Genomic DNA, 26,450 nt, shown 5'->3' with positions numbered 1-26,450 from the left:
CACAGTCACATATACACATCATATACTGATCCTGCCACATACACCTCCCCTATACCATGACAGCACAGTCACATATACACATCATATACTGATCCTACCACATACACCTCCCCTATACCATGACAGCACAGCGCCATATACACATCATATACTGATCCTACCACATACACCTCCCCTATACCATGACAGCACAGTCACATATACACATCATATACTGATCCTGCCACATACACCTCCCCTATACCATGACAGCACAGTCACATATACACATCATATACTGATCCTACCACATACACCTCCCCTATACCATGACAGCACAGCTCCATATACACATCATATACTGATCCTACCACATACACCTCCCCTATACCATGACAGCACAGTCACATATACACATCATATACTGATCCTGCCACATACACCTCCCCTATACCATGACAGCACAGTCACATATACACATCATATACTGATCCTGCCACATACACCTCCCCTATACCATGACAGCACAGTCACATATACACATCATATACTGATCCTGCCACATACACCTCCCCTATACCATGACAGCACAGCGCCATATACACATCATATACTGATCCTACCACATACACCTCCCCTATACCATGACAGCACAGTCACATATACACATCATATACTGATCCTGCCACATACACCTCCCCTATACCATGACAGCACAGTCACATATACACATCATATACTGATCCTACCACATACACCTCCCCTATACCATGACAGCACAGCGCCATATACACATCATATACTGATCCTACCACATACACCTCCCCTATACCATGACAGCACAGTCACATATACACATCATATACTGATCCTGCCACATACACCTCCCCTATACCATGACAGCACAGTCACATATACACATCATATACTGATCCTACCACATACACCTCCCCTATACCATGACAGCACAGTCACATATACACATCATATACTGATCCTGCCACATACACCTCCCCTATACCATGACAGCACAGTCACATATACACATCATATACTGATCCTGCCACATACACCTCCCCTATACCATGACAGCACAGTCACATATACACATCATATACTGATCCTACCACATACACCTCCCCTATACCATGACAGCACAGTCACATATACACATCATATACTGATCCTACCACATACACCTCCCCTATACCATGACAGCACAGCGCCATATACACATCATATACTGATCCTACCACATACACCTCCCCTATACCATGACAGCACAGTCACATATACACATCATATACTGATCCTACCACATACACCTCCCCTATACCATGACAGCACAGTCACATATACACATCATATACTGATCCTAGCACATACACCTCCCCTATACCATGACAGCACAGCGCCATATACACATCATATACTGATCCCACCACATACACCTCCCCTATACCATGACAGCACAGTCACATATACACATCATATACTGATCCTACCACATACACCTCCCCTATACCATGACAGCACAGTCACATATACACATCATATACTGATCCTACCACATACACCTCCCCTATACCATGACAGCACAGCGCCATATACACATCATATACTGATCCTACCACATACACCTCCCCTATACCATGACAGCACAGTCACATATACACATCATATACTGATCCTACCACATACACCTCCCCTATACCATGACAGCACAGTCACATATACACATCATATACTGATCCTACCACATACACCTCCCCTATACCATGACAGCACAGTCACATATACACATCATATACTGATCCCGCCACATACACCTCCCCTATACCATGACAGCACAGTCACATATACACATCATATACTGATCCCGCCACATACACCTCCCCTATACCATGACAGCACAGCGCCATATACACATCATATACTGATCCTGCCACATACACCTCACCTATACCATGACAGCACAGTCACATATACACATCATATACTGATCCTACCACATACACCTCCCCTATACCATGACAGCACAGTCACATATACACATCATATACTGATCCCGCCACATACACCTCCCCTATACCATGACAGCACAGTCACATATACACATCATATACTGATCCTACCACATACACCTCCCCTATACCATGACAGCACAGTCACATATACACATCATATACTGATCCCGCCACATACACCTCCCCTATACCATGACAGCACAGTCACATATACACATCATATACTGATCCTACCACATACACCTCCCCTATACCATGACAGCACAGCGCCATATACACATCATATACTGATCCTACCACATACACCTCCCCTATACCATGACAGCACAGTCACATATACACATCATATACTGATCCTACCACATACATCTCCCCTATACCATGACAGCACAGTCACATATACACATCATATACTGATCCTACCACATACACCTCCCCTATACCATGACAGCACAGTCACATATACACATCATATACTGATCCTACCACATACACCTCTCCTATACCATGACAGCACAGCACCATATACACATCATATACTGATCCTACCACATACACCTCCCCTATACCATGACAGCACAGTCACATATACACATCATATACTGATCCTACCACATACACCTCCCCTATACCATGACAGCACAGTCACATATACACATCATATACTGATCCTACCACATACACCTCCCCTATACCATGACAGCACAGCGCCATATACACATCATATACTGATCCTACCACATACACCTCCCCTATACCATGACAGCACAGTCACATATACACATCATATACTGATCCTACCACATACACCTCCCCTATACCATGACAGCACAGCGCCATATACACATCATATACTGATCCTACCACATACACCTCCCCTATACCATGACAGCACAGTCACATATACACATCATATACTGATCCTACCACATACACCTCCCCTATACCATGACAGCACAGTCACATATACACATCATATACTGATCCTACCACATACACCTCCCCTATACCATGACAGCACAGCGCCATATACACATCATATACTGATCCTGCCACATACACCTCCCCTATACCATGACAGCACAGTCACATATACACATCATATACTGATCCTACCACATACACCTCCCCTATACCATGACAGCACAGTCACATATACACATCATATACTGATCCTACCACATACACCTCCCCTATACCATGACAGCACAGTCACATATACACATCATATACTGATCCTACCACATACACCTCCCCTATACCATGACAGCACAGTCACATATACACATCATATACTGATCCTACCACATACACCTCCCCTATACCATGACAGCACAGCGCCATATACACATCATATACTGATCCTGCCACATACACCTCCCCTATACCATGACAGCACAGTCACATATACACATCATATACTGATCCTACCACATACACCTCCCCTATACCATGACAGCACAGTCACATATACACATCATATACTGATCCTACCACATACACCTCCCCTATACCATGACAGCACAGTCACATATACACATCATATACTGATCCTGCCACATACACCTCCCCTATACCATGACAGCACAGCGCCATATACACATCATATACTGATCCTGCCACATACACCTCCCCTATACCATGACCGCAGTCACATATACACATCATATACTGATCCTACCACATACACCTCCCCTATACCATGACAGCACAGTCACATATACACATCATATACTGATCCTACCACATACACCTCCCCTATACCATGACCGCACAGTCACATATACACATCATATACTGATCCTGCCACATACACCTCCCCTATACCATGACAGCACAGCGCCATATACACATCATATACTGATCCTACCACATACACCCCCCCTATACCATGACAGCACAGTCACATATACACATCATATACTGATCCTGCCACATACACCTCCCCTATACCATGACAGCACAGTCACATATACACATCATATACTGATCCTACCACATACACCTCCCCTATACCATGACAGCACAGTCACATATACACATCATATACTGATCCTACCACATACACCTCCCCTATACCATGACAGCACAGTCACATATACACATCATATACTGATCCCACCACATACACCTCCCTATACCATGACAGCACAGTCACATATACACATCATATACTGATCCTACCACATACACCTCCCCTATACCATGACAGCACAGTCACATATACACATCATATACTGATCCTGCCACATACACCTCCCCTATACCATGACAGCACAGTCACATATACACATCATATACTGATCCCGCCACATACACCTCCCCTATACCATGTCAGCACAGCGCCATATACACATCATATACTGATCCTACCACATACACCTCCCCTATACCATGACAGCACAGTCACATATACACATCATATACTGATCCCGCCACATACACCTCCCCTATACCATGACAGCACAGCGCCATATACACATCATATACTGATCCTACCACATACACCCCCCCTATACCATGACAGCACAGCGCCATATACACATCATATACTGATCCTACCACATACACCTCCCCTATACCATGACCGCACAGTCACATATACACATCATATACTGATCCTACCACATACACCTCCCCTATACCATGACAGCACAGTCACATATACACATCATATACTGATCCTACCACATACACCTCCCCTATACCATGACAGCACAGTCACATATACACATCATATACTGATCCTACCACATACACCTCCCCTATACCATGACAGCACAGTCACATATACACATCATATACTGATCCTGCCACATACACCTCCCCTATACCATGACCGCACAGTCACATATACACATCATATACTGATCCTACCACATACACCTCCCCTATACCATGACCGCACAGTCACATATACACATCATATACTGATCCTACCACATACACCTCCCCTATACCATGACAGCACAGTCACATATACACATCATATACTGATCCTACCACATACACCTCCCCTATACCATGACAGCACAGCGCCATATACACATCATATACTGATCCTGCCACATACACCTCCCCTATACCATGACAGCACAGTCACATATACACATCATATACTGATCCTGCCACATACACCTCCCCTATACCATGACAGCACAGTCACATATACACATCATATACTGATCCTGCCACATACACCTCCCCTATACCATGACAGCACAGTCACATATACACATCATATACTGATCCTACCACATACACCTCCCCTATACCATGACAGCACAGTCACATATACACATCATATACTGATCCTACCACATACACCTCCCCTATACCATGACAGCACAGTCACATATACACATCATATACTGATCTTACCACATACACCTCCCCTATACCATGACAGCACAGTCACATATACACATCATATACTGATCCTACCACATACACCTCTCCTATACCATGACAGCACAGTCACATATACACATCATATACTGATCCTACCACATACACCTCCCCTATACCATGACAGCACAGTCACATATACACATCATATACTGATCCTACCACATACACCTCCCCTATACCATGACAGCACAGCGCCATATACACATCATATACTGATCCTGCCACATACACCTCCCCTATACCATGACAGCACAGTCACATATACACATCATATACTGATCCTACCACATACACCTCCCCTATACCATGACAGCACAGTCACATATACACATCATATACTGATCCTACCACATACACCTCCCCTATACCATGACAGCACAGTCACATATACACATCATATACTGATCCTACCACATACACCTCCCCTATACCATGACAGCACAGTCACATATACACATCATATACTGATCCTGCCACATACACCTCCCCTATACCATGACAGCACAGTCACATATACACATCATATACTGATCCTACCACATACACCTCTCCTATACCATGACAGCACAGCGCCATATACACATCATATACTGATCCTACCACATACACCTCCCCTATACCATGACAGCACAGTCACATATACACATCATACACTGATCCTACCACATACACCTCCCCTATACCATGACAGCACAGTCACATATACACATCATATACTGATCCCGCCACATACACCTCCCCTATACCATGACAGCACAGCGCCATATACACATCATATACTGATCCTACCACATACACCTCCCCTATACCATGACAGCACAGTCACATATACACATCATATACTGATCCTACCACATACACCTCCCCTATACCATGACAGCACAGTCACATATACACATCATATACTGATCCTACCACATACACCTCCCCTATACCATGACAGCACAGTCACATATACACATCATATACTGATCCTGCCACATACACCTCCCCTATACCATGACAGCACAGTCACATATACACATCATATACTGATCCTACCACATACACCTCCCCTATACCATGACAGCACAGTCACATATACACATCATATACTGATCCTACCACATACAACTCCCCTATACCATGACAGCACAGTCACATATACACATCATATACTGATCCTACCACATACACCTCCCCTATACCATGACAGCACAGTCACATATACACATCATATACTGATCCTGCCACATACACCTCCCCTATACCATGACAGCACAGTCACATATACACATCATATACTGATCCTACCACATACACCTCCCCTATACCATGACAGCACAGTCACATATACACATCATATACTGATCCTGCCACATACACCTCCCCTATACCATGACAGCACAGCGCCATATACACATCATATACTGATCCTACCACATACACCTCCCCCTATACCATGACAGCACAGTCACATATACACATCATATACTGATCCTACCACATACACCTCCCCTATACCATGACAGCACAGCGCCATATACACATCATATACTGATCCTACCACATACACCTCCCCTATACCATGACAGCACAGCGCCATATACACATCATATACTGATCCTACCACATACACCTCCCCTATACCATGACAGTACAGCGCCATATACACATCATATACTGATCCTACCACATACACCTCCCCTATACCATGACCGCACAGTCACATATACACATCATATACTGATCCTACCACATACACCTCCCCTATACCATGACCGCACAGTCACATATACACATCATATACTGATCCTGCCACATACACCTCCCCTATACCATGACAGCACAGCGCCATATACACATCATATACTGATCCTACCACATACACCTCCCCTATACCATGACAGTACAGCGCCATATACACATCATATACTGATCCTACCACATACACCTCCCCCTATACCATGACAGCACAGTCACATATACACATCATATACTGATCCTACCACATACACCTCCCCTATACCATGACAGCACAGCGCCATATACACATTATATACTGATCCTGCCACATACACCTCCCCTATACCATGACAGCACAGTCACATATACACATCATATACTGATCCTACCACATACACCTCCCCTATACCATGACAGCACAGCACCATATACACATCATATACTGATCCTACCACATACACCTCCCCTATACCATGACAGCACAGTCACATATACACATCATATACTGATCCTGCCACATACACCTCCCCTATACCATGACAGTACAGCGCCATATACACATCATATACTGATCCTACCACATACACCTCCCCTATACCATGACAGCACAGCGCCATATACACATCATATACTGATCCTGCCACATACACCTCCCCTATACCATGACAGCACAGTCACATATACACATCATATACTGATCCTACCACATACACCTCCCCTATACCATGACAGCACAGCGCCATATACACATCATATACTGATCCTACCACATACACCTCCCCTATACCATGACAGCACAGCGCCATATACACATCATACACTGATCCTACCACATACACCTCCCCTATACCATGACAGCACAGTCACATATACACATCATATACTGATCCTGCCACATACACCTCCCCTATACCATGACAGCACAGTCACATATACACATCATATACTGATCCTGCCACATACACCTCCCCTATACCATGACAGCACAGTCACATATACACATCATATACTGATCCTACCACATACACCTCCCCTATACCATGACAGCACAGTCACATATACACATCATATACTGATCTTACCACATACACCTCCCCTATACCATGACAGCACAGTCACATATACACATCATATACTGATCCTACCACATACACCTCTCCTATACCATGACAGCACAGCACCATATACACATCATATACTGATCCTACCACATACACCTCCCCTATACCATGACAGCACAGTCACATATACACATCATATACTGATCCTACCACATACACCTCCCCTATACCATGACAGCACAGCGCCATATACACATCATATACTGATCCTGCCACATACACCTCTCCTATACCATGACAGCACAGTCACATATACACATCATATACTGATCCTACCACATACACCTCCCCTATACCATGACAGCACAGTCACATATACACATCATATACTGATCCTGCCACATACACCTCCCCTATACCATGACAGCACAGCGCCATATACACATCATATACTGATCCTGCCACATACACCTCCCCTATACCATGACAGCACAGCGCCATATACACATCATATACTGATCCTGCCACATACACCTCCCCTATACCATGACAGCACAGTCACATATACACATCATATACTGATCCTACCACATACACCTCCCCTATACCATGACCGCACAGTCACATATACACATCATATACTGATCCTGCCACATACACCTCCCCTATACCATGACAGCACAGTCACATATACACATCATATACTGATCCCGCCACATACACCTCCCCTATACCATGACAGCACAGTCACATATACACATCATACACTGATCCTACCACATACACCTCCCCTATACCATGACAGCACAGTCACATATACACATCATATACTGATCCCGCCACATACACCTCCCCTATACCATGACAGCACAGTCACATATACACATCATACACTGATCCTACCACATACACCTCCCCTATACCATGACAGCACAGTCACATATACACATCATATACTGATCCCGCCACATACACCTCCCCTATACCATGACAGCACAGCGCCATATACACATCATATACTGATCCTACCACATACACCTCCCCTATACCATGACAGCACAGTCACATATACACATCATATACTGATCCTACCACATACACCTCCCCTATACCATGACAGCACAGTCACATATACACATCATATACTGATCCTACCACATACAACTCCCCTATACCATGACAGCACAGTCACATATACACATCATATACTGATCCTACCACATACACCTCCCCTATACCATGACAGCACAGTCACATATACACATCATATACTGATCCTGCCACATACACCTCCCCTATACCATGACAGCACAGTCACATATACACATCATATACTGATCCTACCACATACACCTCCCCTATACCATGACAGCACAGTCACATATACACATCATATACTGATCCTGCCACATACACCTCCCCTATACCATGACAGCACAGCGCCATATACACATCATATACTGATCCTACCACATACACCTCCCCCTATACCATGACAGCACAGTCACATATACACATCATATACTGATCCTACCACATACACCTCCCCTATACCATGACAGCACAGCGCCATATACACATCATATACTGATCCTACCACATACACCTCCCCTATACCATGACAGCACAGCACCATATACACATCATATACTGATCCTACCACATACACCTCCCCTATACCATGACCACACAGTCACATATACACATCATATACTGATCCTGCCACATACACCTCCCCTATACCATGACAGCACAGTCACATATACACATCATATACTGATCCTGCCACATACACCTCCCCTATACCATGACAGTACAGCGCCATATACACATCATATACTGATCCTACCACATACACCTCCCCTATACCATGACAGCACAGCGCCATATACACATCATATACTGATCCTGCCACATACACCTCCCCTATACCATGACAGCACAGTCACATATACACATCATATACTGATCCTACCACATACACCTCCCCTATACCATGACAGCACAGCGCCATATACACATCATATACTGATCCTACCACATACACCTCCCCTATACCATGACAGCACAGCGCCATATACACATCATACACTGATCCTACCACATACACCTCCCCTATACCATGACAGCACAGTCACATATACACATCATATACTGATCCTGCCACATACACCTCCCCTATACCATGACAGCACAGTCACATATACACATCATATACTGATCCTGCCACATACACCTCCCCTATACCATGACAGCACAGTCACATATACACATCATATACTGATCCTACCACATACACCTCCCCTATACCATGACAGCACAGTCACATATACACATCATATACTGATCTTACCACATACACCTCCCCTATACCATGACAGCACAGTCACATATACACATCATATACTGATCCTACCACATACACCTCTCCTATACCATGACAGCACAGCACCATATACACATCATATACTGATCCTACCACATACACCTCCCCTATACCATGACAGCACAGTCACATATACACATCATATACTGATCCTACCACATACACCTCCCCTATACCATGACAGCACAGCGCCATATACACATCATATACTGATCCTGCCACATACACCTCTCCTATACCATGACAGCACAGTCACATATACACATCATATACTGATCCTACCACATACACCTCCCCTATACCATGACAGCACAGTCACATATACACATCATATACTGATCCTGCCACATACACCTCCCCTATACCATGACAGCACAGCGCCATATACACATCATATACTGATCCTGCCACATACACCTCCCCTATACCATGACAGCACAGCGCCATATACACATCATATACTGATCCTGCCACATACACCTCCCCTATACCATGACAGCACAGTCACATATACACATCATATACTGATCCTACCACATACACCTCCCCTATACCATGACCGCACAGTCACATATACACATCATATACTGATCCTGCCACATACACCTCCCCTATACCATGACAGCACAGTCACATATACACATCATATACTGATCCCGCCACATACACCTCCCCTATACCATGACAGCACAGTCACATATACACATCATATACTGATCCTACCACATACACCTCCCCTATACCATGACAGCACAGTCACATATACACATCATATACTGATCCTACCACATACACCTCCCCTATACCATGACAGCACAGTCACATATACACATCATATACTGATCCTACCACATACACCTCCCCTATACCATGACAGCACAGTCACATATACACATCATATACTGATCCTACCACATACACCTCCCCTATACCATGACAGCACAGTCACATATACACATCATATACTGATCCTGCCACATACACCTCCCCTATACCATGACAGCACAGTCACATATACACATCATATACTGATCCTGCCACATACACCTCCCCTATACCATGACAGCACAGTCACATATACACATCATATACTGATCCCGCCAGATACACCTCCCCTATACCATGACAGCACAGCGCCATATACACATCATATACTGATCCTACCACATACACCTCCTCTATACCATGACAGCACAGTCACATATACACATCATATACTGATCCTACCACATACACCTCCCCTATACCATGACAGCACAGTCACATATACACATCATATACTGATCCTACCACATACACCTCCCCTATACCATGACAGCACAGTCACATATACACATCATATACTGATCCTACCACATACACCTCCCCTATACCATGACAGCACAGTCACATATACACATCATATACTGATCCTACCACATACACCTCCCCTATACCATGACAGCACAGCGCCATATACACATCATATACTGATCCTGCCACATACACCTCCCCTATACCATGACAGCACAGTCACATATACACATCATATACTGATCCTACCACATACACCTCCCCTATACCATGACAGCACAGCGCCATATACACATCATATACTGATCCTGCCACATACACCTCCCCTATACCATGACAGCACAGTCACATATACACATCATATACTGATCCCGCCAGATACACCTCCCCTATACCATGACAGCACAGCGCCATATACACATCATATACTGATCCTACCACATACACCTCCCCTATACCATGACAGCACAGTCACATATACACATCATATACTGATCCTGACCCAGTACAAGGACCCAATACAATAAGGATATAAAGCACCAGTGTCAGGAGAATTAGCCTGTACATAATAAACACGTGTTCACCAACCTGTGGGTCCCAAGCTGTGGCAGGACTACAACTCCTATCATGCTGTGACTGTTGTAGTTTTGGAGCAGCTGGTGACCCACAGGTTGGGGAACAATATGGATATGGGGCAGTGTTATATGGGGCAGCCCTGTGACCTAGGTGACCTCCCTCTCCCAGCACTCCCAGCCTCCCTACACCTACAGGATGATGAGAGTCAGTCAGTGAACTCACCAGACAGCAGCCCCAGCAGTCGGCACGGCCTCCAGCAGTCAGATAGTGAGGAGGTCACATGGTGAGGAGGGGGCGGAGCCTCTAGTCCGAGTGAAAGGTCCTAGCAGGTCATTTTAGTAGGTCCTAGCAGGTCCTTGCAGGTCATCTTCAGGGCAGAGCAATGATCCTGCTCGGGGTGAGAGGATATTCACACTGTCTGCCCAGGAGTGGGAGCACATGAGGATGCTGAAGGTGAGCAGGGAGGGGCAGCACTCTGAGGCCACCAGGAGTACAGGAGTCTGGAGTAAATTTTTTTTTGGAGATTGAAATTGCGCCCTGTGTAACTCACCACTAGATGGCGCCCTAGGCCATTGCCTACCCTGGCCTACCCTTTGTCCCGGCCCTGAGCACCGCTATCCCGGGGGGGCAAATCATACAGGACCCCCCCCCCATCTGCTGGATCCAGCACCACTATCACGGGGGGGGGCAGATCATACAGGACCCCCCCCCCCCCATCTGCTGGATCCAGCACCGCTATCGGGGGGGGGGTGGGCAGATCATACAGGACCCCCCCCCCCCCATCTGCTGGATCCAGCACCACTATCGGGGGGGGGGTGGGCAGATCATACAGGACCCCCCCCCCCATCTGCTGGATCCAGCACCGCTATCACGGGGGGGGGGGGGCAGATCATACAGGCCCCCCCCCCCCCCATCTGCTGGATCCAGCACCACTATCGGGGGGGGGGTGGGCAGATCATACAGGACCCCCCCCCATCTGCTGGATCCAGCACCACTATCACAGGGGGGGGCAGATCATACAGGACCCCCCCCCCCCCCATCTGCTGGATCTAGCACCACTATCCGGGGGGGGGGGGGGGGGGGGCAGATCATACAGGACCCCCCCCATCTGCTGGATCCAGCACCACTATCCGGGGGGGGGGGGGCAGATCATACAGGACCCCCCCCCCCCTATCTGCTGGATCCAGCACCGCTATCACGGGGGGGGGGGGCAGATCATACAGGACCCTCCCCCCCATCTGCTGGATCCAGCATCGCTATCACGGGGGGGGGCAGATCATACAGGACCCCCCCCATCTGCTGGATCCAGCATCTCCATCCCGGGGGGGGGCAGATCATACAGGACCCCCCCCATCTGCTGGATCCAGCACCACTATCCCGGGGGGGGGGGCAGATCATACAGGACCCCCCCCCCCCATCTGCTGGATCCAGCACCGCTATCGGGGGGGGGGTGGGCAGATCATACAGGACCCCCCCCCCCCCCATCTGCTGGATCCAGCACCACTATCGGGGGGGGGGTGGGCAGATCATACAGGACCCCCCCCCCCCATCTGCTGGATCCAGCACCGCTATCACGGGGGGGGGGGGCAGATCATACAGGACCCCCCCCCCCCCATCTGCTGGATCCAGCACCACTATCGGGGGGGGGGGTGGGCAGATCATACAGGACCCCCCCCCATCTGCTGGATCCAGCACCACTATCACCGGGGGGGGCAGATCATACAGGACCCCCCCCCCCCCCATCTGCTGGATCTAGCACCACTATCCGGGGGGGGGGGGGGGGGGGCAGATCATACAGGACCCCCCCCATCTGCTGGATCCAGCACCACTATCCGGGGGGGGGGGGGCAGATCATACAGGACCCCCCCCCCCCTATCTGCTGGATCCAGCACCGCTATCACGGGGGGGGGGGGCAGATCATACAGGACCCTCCCCCCCATCTGCTGGATCCAGCATCGCTATCACGGGGGGGGGCAGATCATACAGGACCCCCCCCCATCTGCTGGATCCAGCATCTCCATCCCGGGGGGGGGCAGATCATACAGGACCCCCCCCATCTGCTGGATCCAGCACCACTATCCGGGGGGGGGGGCAGATCATACAGGACCCCCCCCCCCCCTATCTGCTGGATCCAGCACCGCTATCACGGGGGGGGGGGGGGCAGATCATACAGGACCCTCCCCCCCATCTGCTGGATCCAGCATCGCTATCACGGGGGGGGGCAGATCATACAGGACCCCCCCCATCTGCTGGATCCAGCATCTCCATCCCGGGGGGGGGCAGATCATACAGGACCCCCCCCCATCTGCTGGATCCAGCATCGCTATCACGGGGGGGGGGCAGATCATACAGGACCCCCCCCCCCATCTGCTGGATCCAGCACCACTATCACGGGGGGGGGGGGGGGGCAGATCATACAGGACCCCCCCCCATCTGCTGGATCCAGCACCACTATCCGGGGGGGGGGGGGGGGGTTTGGGCAGATCATACAGGACCCCCCCCCACATCTGCTGGATCCAGCACCGCTATCACGGGGGGGGGGGCAGATCATACAGGACCCCCCCCCATCTGCTGGATCCAGCACCGCTATCACGCGGGGGGGGGGGGAGATCATACAGGACCCCCCCCCATCTGCTGGGTCCAGCACCGCTATCACGGGGGTCTGTACCTTTTGTGGTCCTATTTCAGCCAAAGTATTACTAAAGATGTCTTAGTCAGTGCCCCGCATGGGTAGCACGCAGGACAGTGCCCTCTTACAAACTTCTTTCTTGAAGTTCCTGTATCCTGCATGATGCAGTGTTAAACCCTTCAGGAGAGGACTAGCCAACAGATCATCACAGCCCACGCTGAGGAGTAGGAGTAACCACAGAGCAGGACAGTATCCACTAAAGAGCCAGAGAGCTAGGAACTGATCCGGGTGGAGCAAAGTTACTGGAAAGTCTATGAACTCCATCTCGCAGCGTTAGTGTCAGCAGGAAACACTCTGCTCTTCCCAGGTAACAAGGTCTGGGGCCTGTGTCACCCATTAGTACGGTTCAGCAGTGGCGTCGCTAGGCTGTTTTATTCGGGGCTCATGCCCCGAATAAAATGCCTGCTGCCCCGGATCTCTTCTGCCCCGCTCTTGCGAGCCAGATGCGGCTCTTTTGATGGCCGCATCTGGCTCGCAGATTGCAGCTGCTGCTGTCCTCCTTACCTGCTGGCCGCCCGCAGCGCCCGGACACGCTCCTCCATCCAATCAGTGGAAACCGGGAGTGTGGGGCCGCTACGGTGGGCCGTGGTGCACGCATCCAATTAACGCGTGCGCCACGGCCCGCCGCAGCGGCCCCACGCTCCCGCTCCGATTGAGTTGTAGGAGCACCTCCGGCCGCTACGGTAGGTGAGGCGGACAGCAGCAGCCGCGATCTAGAAGGAGGTGAGCAGGCACGGGGGGAGAGAAACGGGCGAGAAGCACAGGGGGAAAGAAGCAAGGGGGGGAGAGAAACGGGAGAAAAGCATGGGGGAAAGAAACGGGAGAAAAGCATGGGGGAGAGAAACGGGAGAAAAGCATGGGGGAGAGAAAGAGGGGAGAAAAGCATGGGGGAGAGAAACAGGAGAGAAAGAATGGGGAGAGAAACAGGGGAGAAAGCATGTGGGAGAGAAACAGGGGAGAAAGCATGTGGGAGAGAAACAGGGAGAAAAGCATGGGGGAGAGAAACAGGGGAGAGAAACGGGAGAAAAGCATGTGGGAGAGAAACAGGGGAGAAAGCATGGGGGAGAGAAAAATGGGGGAGAGAAACGGGAGAAAAGCATGTGGGAGAGAAACAGGGGAGAAAAGCATGGGGGAGAGAAACAGGGGAGAAAAGCATGGGGGAGAGAAAGAGGGAGAAAGCATGGGGGAGAGAAACAGGGGAGAAAGCATGGGGGAGAGAAAGAGGGGAGAAAGCATGGGGAAGAGAAACAGGGGAGAAAAGCATGGGGGAGAGAAACAGGGGAGAAAAGCATGGGGGAGAGAAAGAGGGGAGAAAGCATGTGGGAGAGAAACAGGGGAGAAAAGCATGGGGGAGAGAAACAGGGGAGAAAAGCATGGGGGAGAGAAAGAGGGGAGAAAGCATGTGGGAGAGAAACAGGGGAGAAAAGCATGGGGGAGAGAAACAGGGGAGAAAAGCATGGGGGAGAGAAACAGGGGAGAAAAGCATGGGGGAGAGAAACAGGGGAGAAAAGCATGGGGGAGAGAAAGAGGGGAGAAAAGCATGGGGGAGAGAAAGAGGGGAGAAAGCATGTGGGAGAGAAACAGGGGAGAAAAGCATGGAGGAGAGGAACAGGGGAGAAAAGCATGGGGGGAGAGAAAGAGGGGAGAAAAGCATGGGGGAGAGAAAGAGGGGAGAAAAGCATGGAGGAGAGGAACAGGGGAGAAAAGCATGGGGGAGAGGAACAGGGGAGAGAAATGGGGGAGAGAAACTCAGAGGGCCCGGGCCCCGGATGTTTTAGGACCCTAGCAACGCCCCTGCGGTTCAGCCAAAGCTATTGGGCATGAGGTGGTGTGAAGACTATAGGAGAGTCAATACACAGGCCCAGGTTTTCTTCTTCTGCAAGTATTCTTCTGTACACTTATCTCACAGATCTGGTGGTTTTACGTCTCAGTATTTATTGGATCTGTATCAGTGTATATCTAAGCACTTCTGTATTACCTGTTGTAGATTTGCCGATCGTAAACCAAGTCAACGTCATCCACTGAGTCTGTGATTACTGACTACCACCTGCACAGCATATACACCGCAACCTTGGGGCATCTCCCCTATCTGTGGGTGGGGGGTCCTACTATCCGGGAGGGTCATTACCGCTCTGCCCGCCTGTGACTACACTGACCCAAGGGACCCTGCAGCAGCCCGACAGGACACCGACCACAGGGGAGAAGGGTACAACCGACCTTACTCCTTAAGGCTATGTTCACACTACGTATATTTCAGTCAGTATTGTGGTCCTCATATTGCAACCAAACCAGGAGTGGATTAAAAACACAGAAAGGATCTGTTCACACAATGCTGTAATTGAGTGGATGGCCGCCATTTAATGGCAAATATTTGCTGTTATTTTAGAACAACGGCTGTTATATTGTAATAATGGCCGTTATTTACTGTTATATGGCGGCCGTCCACTCAATTTCACCATCCACTCAATTTCACCATCCTGGTTTTGGTTGCAATATGAGGACCACAATACTGACTGAAATATACGTAGTGTGAACGCAGCCTAAAAGCAGGTGTGCCATTACATCTGTGTGCCCACCTGGCACTGGCGTAACGTGACAAGCCTCTAAGGTCCGGCTGTTTCTCGGCCATAGAGGAGGGCTCGCATCTGCTGTGAGGTGCGGCACCCTCTGCTGGTCTCTCTGAGGTGCGGCACCCTCTGCTGGTCTCTGTGAGGTGCGGCACCCTCTGCTGGTCTGTGTGAGGTGCGGCACCCTCTGCTGGTCTGTGTGAGGTGCGGCACCCTCTGCTGGTCTGTGTGAGGTGCGGCACCCTCTGCTGGTCTGTGTGAAGTGCGGCACCCTCTGCTGGTCTGTGTGAGGTGCGGCACCCTCTGCTGGTCTCTGTGAGGTGCGGCACCCTCTGCTGGTCTGTGTGAGGTGCGGCACCCTCTGCTGGTCTCTGTGAGGTGCGGCACCCTCTGCTGGTCTGTGTGAGGTGCGGCACCCTCTGCTGGTCTGTGTGAGGTGCGGCACCCTCTGCTGGTCTGTGTGAGGTGCGGCACCCTCTGCTGGTCTGTGTGAAGTGCGGCACCCTCTGCTGGTCTGGGTGAGGTGCGGCACCCTCTGCTGGTCTCTGTGAGGTGCGGCACCCTCTGCTGGTCTGTGTGAGGTGCGGCACCCTCTGCTGGTCTCTGTGAGGTGGCGGCACCCTCTGCTGGTCTGTGTGAGGTGCGGCACCCTCTGCTGGTCTGTGTGAGGTGCGGCACCCTCTGCTGGTCTGTGTGAGGTGCGGCACCCTCTGCTGGTCTGTGTGAGGTGCGGCACCCTCTGCTGGTCTCTGTGAGGTGCGGCACCCTCTGCTGGTCTGTGTGAGGTGCGGCACCCTCTGCTGGTCTCTGTGAGGTGCGGCACCCTCTGCTGGTCTCTGTGAGGTGCGGCACCCTCTGCTGGTCTGTGTGAGGTGCGGCACCCTCTGCTGGTCTGTGTGAGGAGCGGCACCCTCTGCTGGTCTGTGTGAGGTGCGGCACCCTCTGCTGGTCTCTGTGAGGTGCGGCACCCTCTGCTGGTCTCTCTGAGGTGCGGCACCCTCTGCTGGTCTCTGTGAGGTGCGGCACCCTCTGCTGGTCTGTGTGAGGTGCGGCACCCTCTTCTGGTCTGTGTGAGGTGCGGCACCCTCTGCTGGTCTGTGTGAGGTGCGGCACCCTCTGCTGGTCTGTGTGAGGTGCGGCACCCTCTGCTGGTCTCTGTGAGGTGCGGCACCCTCTGCTGGTCTGTGTGAGGTGCGGCACCCTCTGCTGGTCTCTGTGAGGTGCGGCACCCTCTGCTGGTCTGTGTGAGGTGCGGCACCCTCTGCTGGTCTGTGTGAGGAGCGCACCCCTCTGCTGGTCTGTGTGAGGTGCGGCACCCTCTGCTGGTCTCTGTGAGGTGCGGCACCCTCTGCTGGTCTCTCTGAGGTGCGGCACCCTCTGCTGGTCTCTGTGAGGTGCGGCACCCTCTGCTGGTCTGTGTGAGGTGCGGGCACCCTCTTCTGGTCTGTGTGAGGTGCGGCACCCTCTGCTGGTCTGTGTGAGGTGCGGCACCCTCTGCTGGTCTGTGTGAGGTGCGGCACCCTCTGCTGGTCTGTGTGAGGTGCGGCACCCTCTGCTGGTCTGTGTGAGGTGCGGCACCCTCTGCTGGTCTGTGTGAGGTGCGGCACCCTCTGCTGGTCTGTGTGAGGTGCGGCACCCTCTGCTGGTCTCTGTGAGGTGCGGCACCCTCTGCTGGTCTGTGTGAGGTGCGGCACCCTCTGCTGGTCTGTGTGAGGTGCGGCACCCTCTGCTGGTCTCTGTGAGGTGCGGCACCCTCTGCTGGTCTCTGTGAGGTGCGGCACCCTCTGCTGGTCTCTTTGAGGTGCGGCACCCTCTGCTGGTCTCTGTGAGGTGCGGCACCCTCTGCTGGTCTCTGTGAGGTGCTGCACCCTCTGCTCGTCTCTTTGAGGTGCGGCACCCTCTGCTGGTCTGTGTGAGGTGCGGCACCCTCTGCTGGTCTGTGTGAGGTGCGGCACCCTCTGCTGGTCTCTGTGAGGTGCGGCACCCTCTGCTGGTCTGGGTGAGGTGCGGCACCCTCTGCTGGTCTGGGTGAGGTGCGGCACCCTCTGCTGGTCTGGGTGAGGTGCGGCACCCTCTGCTGGTCTGTGTGAGGTGCGGCACCCTCTGCTGGTCTGTGTGAGGTGCGGCACCCTCTGCTGGTCTGTGTGAGGTGCGGCACCCTCTGCTGGTCTGTTGTGAGGTGCGGCACCCTCTGCTGGTCTGGGTGAGGTGCGGCACCCTCTGCTGGTCTGTGTGAGGTGCGGCACCCTCTGCTGGTCTGTGTGAGGTGCGGCACCCTCTGCTGGTCTGTGTGAGGTGCGGCACCCTCTGCTGGTCTGTGTGAGGTGCGGCACCCTCTGCTGGTCTGTGTGAGGTGCGGCACCCTCTGCTGGTCTGTGTGAGGTGCGGCACCCTCTGCTGGTCTCTGTGAGGTGCGGCACCCTCTGCTGGTCTGGTGAGGTGCGGCACCCTCTGCTGGTCTGGGTGAGGTGCGGCACCCTCTGCTGGTCTGTGTGAGGTGCGGCACCCTCTGCTGGTCTGTGTGAGGTGCGGCACCCTCTGCTGGTCTGTGTGAGGTGCGGCACCCTCTGCTGGTCTGTGTGAGGTGCGGCACCCTCTGCTGGTCTGTGTGAGGTGCGGCACCCTCTGCTGGTCTGTGTGAGGTGCGGCACCCTCTGCTGGTCTGTGTGAGGTGCGGCACCCTCTGCTGGTCTCTGTGAGGTGCGGCACCCTCTGCTGGTCTCTGTGAGGTGCGGCACCCTCTGCTGGTCTCTGTGAGGTGCGGCACCCTCTGCTGGTCTCTGTGAGGTGCGGCACCCTCTGCTGGTCTGTGTGAGGTGCGGCACCCTCTGCTGGTCTGTGTGAGGTGCGGCACCCTCTGCTGGTCTCTGTGAGGTGCGGCACCCTCTGCTGGTCTGTGTGAGGTGCGGCACCCTCTGCTGGTCTGTGTGAGGTGCGGCACCCTCTGATAAGGGATGTACTTCCCCTTTAAGGCCTGCTCTGTCTTCTGGGGCTCCGAGGAGGGGGGCACTAACAATAAGCGTCTTATATATGATAAATGTGCCCTGTGTGTCTGTGCCCCCTCCCCCTGCGCCCACTGCAACTATTACTGCGCCCACTGCATAAACATTCACTATAGTAAACGGCGAGACGCCCGACATGTGACCAACCCCCCCCCCTGAGAAAACAAAACACAACCCTGCTGCCCCGTTCCATATTCTGTAGTATCAGGACCAGTGACCCTCCCCTCTATAGGAATACACCTGGTCATGTGACCCTCCCCTCTATGGGAATACACCTGGTCATGTGACCCTCCCCTCTATAGGAATACACCTGGTCATGTGACCCTCCCCTCTATGGGAATACACCTGGTCATGTGACCCTCCCCTCTATGGGAATACACCTGGTCATGTGACCCTCCCCTCTATAGGAATACACCTGGTCATGTGACCCTCCCCTCTATGGGAATACACCTGGTCATGTGACCCTCCCCTCTATAGGAATACACCTGGTCATGTGACCCTCCCCTCTATGGGAATACACCTGGTCATGTGACCCTCCCCTCTATAGGAATACACCTGGTCATGTGACCCTCCCCTCTATGGGAATACACCTGGTCATGTGACCCTCCCCTCTATAGGAATACACCTGGTCATGTGACCCTCCCCTCTATGGGAATACACCTGGTCATGTGACCCTCCCCTCTATAGGAATACACCTGGTCATGTGACCCTCCCCTCTATGGGAATACACCTGGTCATGTGACCCTCCCCTCTATGGGAATACACCTGGTCATGTGACCCTCCCCTCTATGGGAATACACCTGGTCATGTGACCCTCCCCTCTATAGGAATACAGCTGGTCATGTGACCTTCCCCTCTATGAGAATACAGCTGGTCATGTGACCTTCCCCTCTATGAGAATACACCTGGTCATGTGACCCTCCCCTCTATAGGAATACAGCTGGTCATGTGACCCTCCCCTCTATGGGAATACACCTGGTCATGTGACCCTCCCCTCTATAGGATTACACCTGGTCATGTGACCCTCCCCTCTATGAGAATACACCTGGTCATGTGACCCTCCCCTCTATAGGAATACAGCTGGTCATGTGACCCTCCCCTCTATGAGAATACACCTGGTCATGTGACCTTCCCCTCTATGAGAATACACCTGGTCATGTGACCCTCCCCTCTATAGGAATACAGCTGGTCATGTGACCCTCCCCTCTATGGGAATACACCTGGTCATGTGACCCTCCCCTCTATAGGAATACACCTGGTCATGTGACCCTCCCCTCTATGAGAATACACCTGGTCATGTGACCTTCCCCTCTATGAGAATACACCTGGTCATGTGACCCTCCCTCTATAGGAATACAGCTGGTCATGTGACCCTCCCCTCTATGGGAATACACCTGGTCATGTGACCCTCCCCTCTATAGGAATACACCTGGTCATGTGACCCTCCCCTCTATGAGAATACACCTGGTCATGTGACCCTCCCCTCTATAGGAATACAGCTGGTCATGTGACCCTCCCCTCTATGAGAATACACCTGGTCATGTGACCTTCCCCTCTATGAGAATACACCTGGTCATGTGACCCTCCCCTCTATAGGAATACAGCTGGTCATGTGACCCTCCCCTCTATGGGAATACACCTGGTCATGTGACCCTCCCCTCTATGGGAATACACCTGGTCATGTGACCCTCCCCTCTATGGGAATACACCTGGTCATGTGACCCTCCCCTCTATGGGAATACAGCTGGTCATGTGACCCTCCCCTCTATGGGAATACACCTGGTCATGTGACCCTCCCCTCTATAGGAATACACCTGGTCATGTGACTGTGGGATGGATGTGCAGGCTCTGTGCACCTGATAGTCCTTATCTCCCATCTAATCGCTCCACTTTCCTGACCTCATTCCTCCATTATCTCCTGGATCCTGAATCCGCTATTAATGCGCCATTGTGGAGAGTGTCTGAGAGGAGCCCCTGGCTGCTTCCTTTAAGGTTTTTCTGGAGGTTATGTGCACTCTGTCAGTAATCTGTGGGGTCCCTGTCAGTATTCTGTGAGGTCCCTGTCAGTCATCTGTGAGGCCCCTGTCAGCATTCTATGGGGTCCCTGTCAGTCATCTGTGAGGTCCCTGTAAGTATTCTGTGGGGTCCCTTTCAGTAATCTGTAAGTCCCCTGTCAGTATTCTGTGAGGTCCCTGTCAGTAATCTGTGAGTCCCTGTCAGTATTCTCTGGGGTCCCTGTTATTATTCTGTGGGGTCCCTGTCAGGGTCCTCACAGATTACTGACAGGGACCCCATAGAATACTGACATAGTATGCTATGATGTCCCTGTCAGTATTCTGTGGGGTCCCTGTCAGTATTCTGCGAGGTCCCTGTTAGTGTGGTGTCAGATCACAGGTGTTTCTTGTACAACACATGTCACAGCACCTATACACACAGCACCAGCATCTCTACACAGCACCAGCACCTATACACACAGCACCAGCATCTCTACACACAGCACCAGCACCTATACACACAGCACCAGCATCTCTACACACAGCACCAGCACCTATACACACAGCACCAGCATCTCTACACACAGCACCAGCACCTATACACACAGCACCAGCACCTATACACACAGCACCAGCATCTCTACACACAGCACCAGCACATATACACACAGCACCAGCACCTATACACACAGCACCTATACACACAGCACCAGCACATATACACACAGCACCAGCACATATACACACAGCACCAGCACCTATACACACAGCACATATACACACAGCACCAGCACCTATACACACAGCACCAGCACCTATACACACAGCACCAGTACCTATACACACAGCACCAGCACCTATACACACAGTACCAGCATCTCTACACAGCACCTATACACACAGCACCTATACACACAGCACCAGCACCTATACACACAGCACCAGCATCTCTACACAGCACCAGCACCTATACACACAGCACCAGCACCTATACACACAGCACCTATACACACAGCAACAGCACCTATACACACAGCACCAGCAGCTATACACACCGCACCTATACACACAGTACCAGCACCTATACACACAGCACCAGCACCTATACACACAGCACCTATACACACAGTACCAGCATCTCTACACACACAGCACCTATACACACAGTACCAGCACCTATAGACACAGCACCAGCACCTATACACACAGCACCTATACACACAGCACCAGCACCTATACACACAGCACCAGCATCTCTACACACAGCACCAGCACATATACACACAGCACCAGCATCTCTACACAGCACCAGCACCTATACACACAGCACCAGCACCTATACACACAGCACCTATACACACAGCAACAGCACCTATACACACAGCACCAGCACCTATACACACAGCACCTATACACACAGCACCAGCACCTATACACACAGCACCTATACACACAGCACCAGCACCTATACATACAGCACCTATACACACAGCACCAGCACCTATACACACAGCACCTATACACACAGCACCAGCATCTGTACACACAGCACCAGCACCTATACACACAGCACTGCACACCTATACACACAGCACCTATACACACAGCACCTATACACACAGCATCTCTACACACAGCACCAGCATCTCTACACACAGCACCAGCATCTCTACACACAGCACCAGCATCTCTACACACAGCACCAGCATCTATACACACAGCACCAGCACCTATACACACAGCACCAGCACCTATACACACAGTACCTATACACACAGCATCAGCATCTCTACACACAGCACCTATACACACACAGCACCAGCATCTCTACACACAGCACCTATACACACACAGCACCAGCACCTATACACACAGCACCAGCACCTATACACACAGCACCAGCACCTATACACACAGCACCAGCACCTATACACACAGCACCAGCATCTCTAAACACAGCACCAGCACATATACACACAGCACCAGCATCTCTACACAGCACCAGCACCTATACACACAGCACCAGCATCTATACACACAGCACCTATACACACAGCACCTATACACACAGCACCAGCACCTATACACACAGCACATATACACACAGCACCAGCACATATACACACAGCACCAGCACCTATACACACAGCACCAGCACCTATACACACAGTACCAGCATCTCTACACAGCACCTATACACACAGCACCTATACACACAGCACCAGCACCTATACACACAGCACCAGCATCTCTACACAGCACCAGCACCTATACACACAGCACCAGCACCTATACACACAGCACCTATACACACAGCACCAGCACCTATACACACAGCACCAGCATCTCTACACACACAGCACCTATACACACAGTACCAGCACCTATAGACACAGCACCAGCACCTATACACACAGCACCAGCACCTATACACACAGCACCAGCATCTCTACACACAGCACCAGCACATATACACACAGCACCAGCATCTCTACACAGCACCAGCACCTATACACACAGCACCAGCACCTATACACACAGCACCTATACACACAGCAACAGCACCTATACACACAGCACCTATACACACAGTACCAGCATCTCTACACACACAGCACCTATACACACAGTACCAGCACCTATACACACAGCACCTATACACACAGCACCAGCACCTATACACACAGCACCAGCATCTCTACACACAGCACCAGCACATATACACACAGCACCAGCATCTCTACACAGCACCAGCACCTATACACACAGCACCAGCACCTATACACACAGCACCTATACACACAGCAACAGCACCTATACACACAGCACCAGCACCTATACACACAGCACCTATACACACAGCACCAGCATCTGTACACACAGCACCAGCACCTATACACACAGCACTGCACACCTATACACACAGCACCTATACACACAGCACCTATACACACAGCACCAGCACCTATACACACAGCACCTATACACACAGCACCAGCATCTCTACACACAGCACCAGCATCTCTACACACAGCACCAGCACCTATACACACAGCACCTATACACACAGCACCAGCACCTATACACACAGTACCTATACACACACAGCATCAGCATCTCTACACACAGCACCTATACACACACAGCACCAGCATCTCTACACACAGCACCTATATACACACAGCACCAGCACCTATATACACACAGCACCTATACACACAGTACCAGCATCTCTACACACAGCACCAGCACCTATACACACAGTACCAGCATCTCTACACACAGCACCAGCACCTATACACACAGTACCAGCATCTCTACACACAGCACCAGCACCTATACACACAGCACCAGCACATATACACACAGCACCTATACACACACAGCACCAGCACCTATACACACAGCACCTATACACACAGTACCAGCATCTCTACACACAGTACCAGCACATATACACACAGCACCAGCACCTATACACACAGCACCAGCATCTCTACACAGCACCAGCACCTATACACACAGCACCAGCATCTCTACACAGCACCAGCATCTCTACACAGCACCAGCACCTATACACACAGTACCAGGACCTATACACACAGCACCAGCACCTATACACACAGCACCTATACACACAGCACCAGCATCTCTACACAGTACCAGCACCTATACACACAGCACCAGCACCTATACACACAGTACCAGCATCTCTACACAGCACCAGCACCTATACACAC

The 26,450-nt window shown here is 50.9% G+C and overlaps 1 protein-coding gene across 3 annotated transcripts in view; it reads left to right on the top strand.

Annotated features, from left to right (window-relative positions):
• The window catches only part of KCNJ10 (potassium inwardly rectifying channel subfamily J member 10), a 137,016-nt gene that overhangs the window by 34,779 nt on the left and 75,787 nt on the right, over positions 1 to 26,450 (top strand). Inside the window, exon 1 of one of the 3 annotated variants that reach the window (XM_069951031.1) lies at positions 12,831 to 12,911. The exons of the other annotated variants lie outside the window; for them this stretch is intronic. Coding sequence (XP_069807132.1) covers positions 12,897 to 12,911 — 15 coding nt within the window. The 5' untranslated portion in view covers positions 12,831 to 12,896. Of the gene's footprint in view, positions 1 to 12,830; positions 12,912 to 26,450 lie in introns of those variants that run through there. 3 annotated transcript variants of the gene reach the window in all.

This window comes from Dendropsophus ebraccatus, chromosome 13, assembly GCF_027789765.1.
Source record: "Dendropsophus ebraccatus isolate aDenEbr1 chromosome 13, aDenEbr1.pat, whole genome shotgun sequence".
Taxonomy (NCBI): Eukaryota; Metazoa; Chordata; class Amphibia; order Anura; family Hylidae; genus Dendropsophus; species Dendropsophus ebraccatus.
This window is presented reverse-complemented; position numbering and strand designations above follow the sequence as displayed.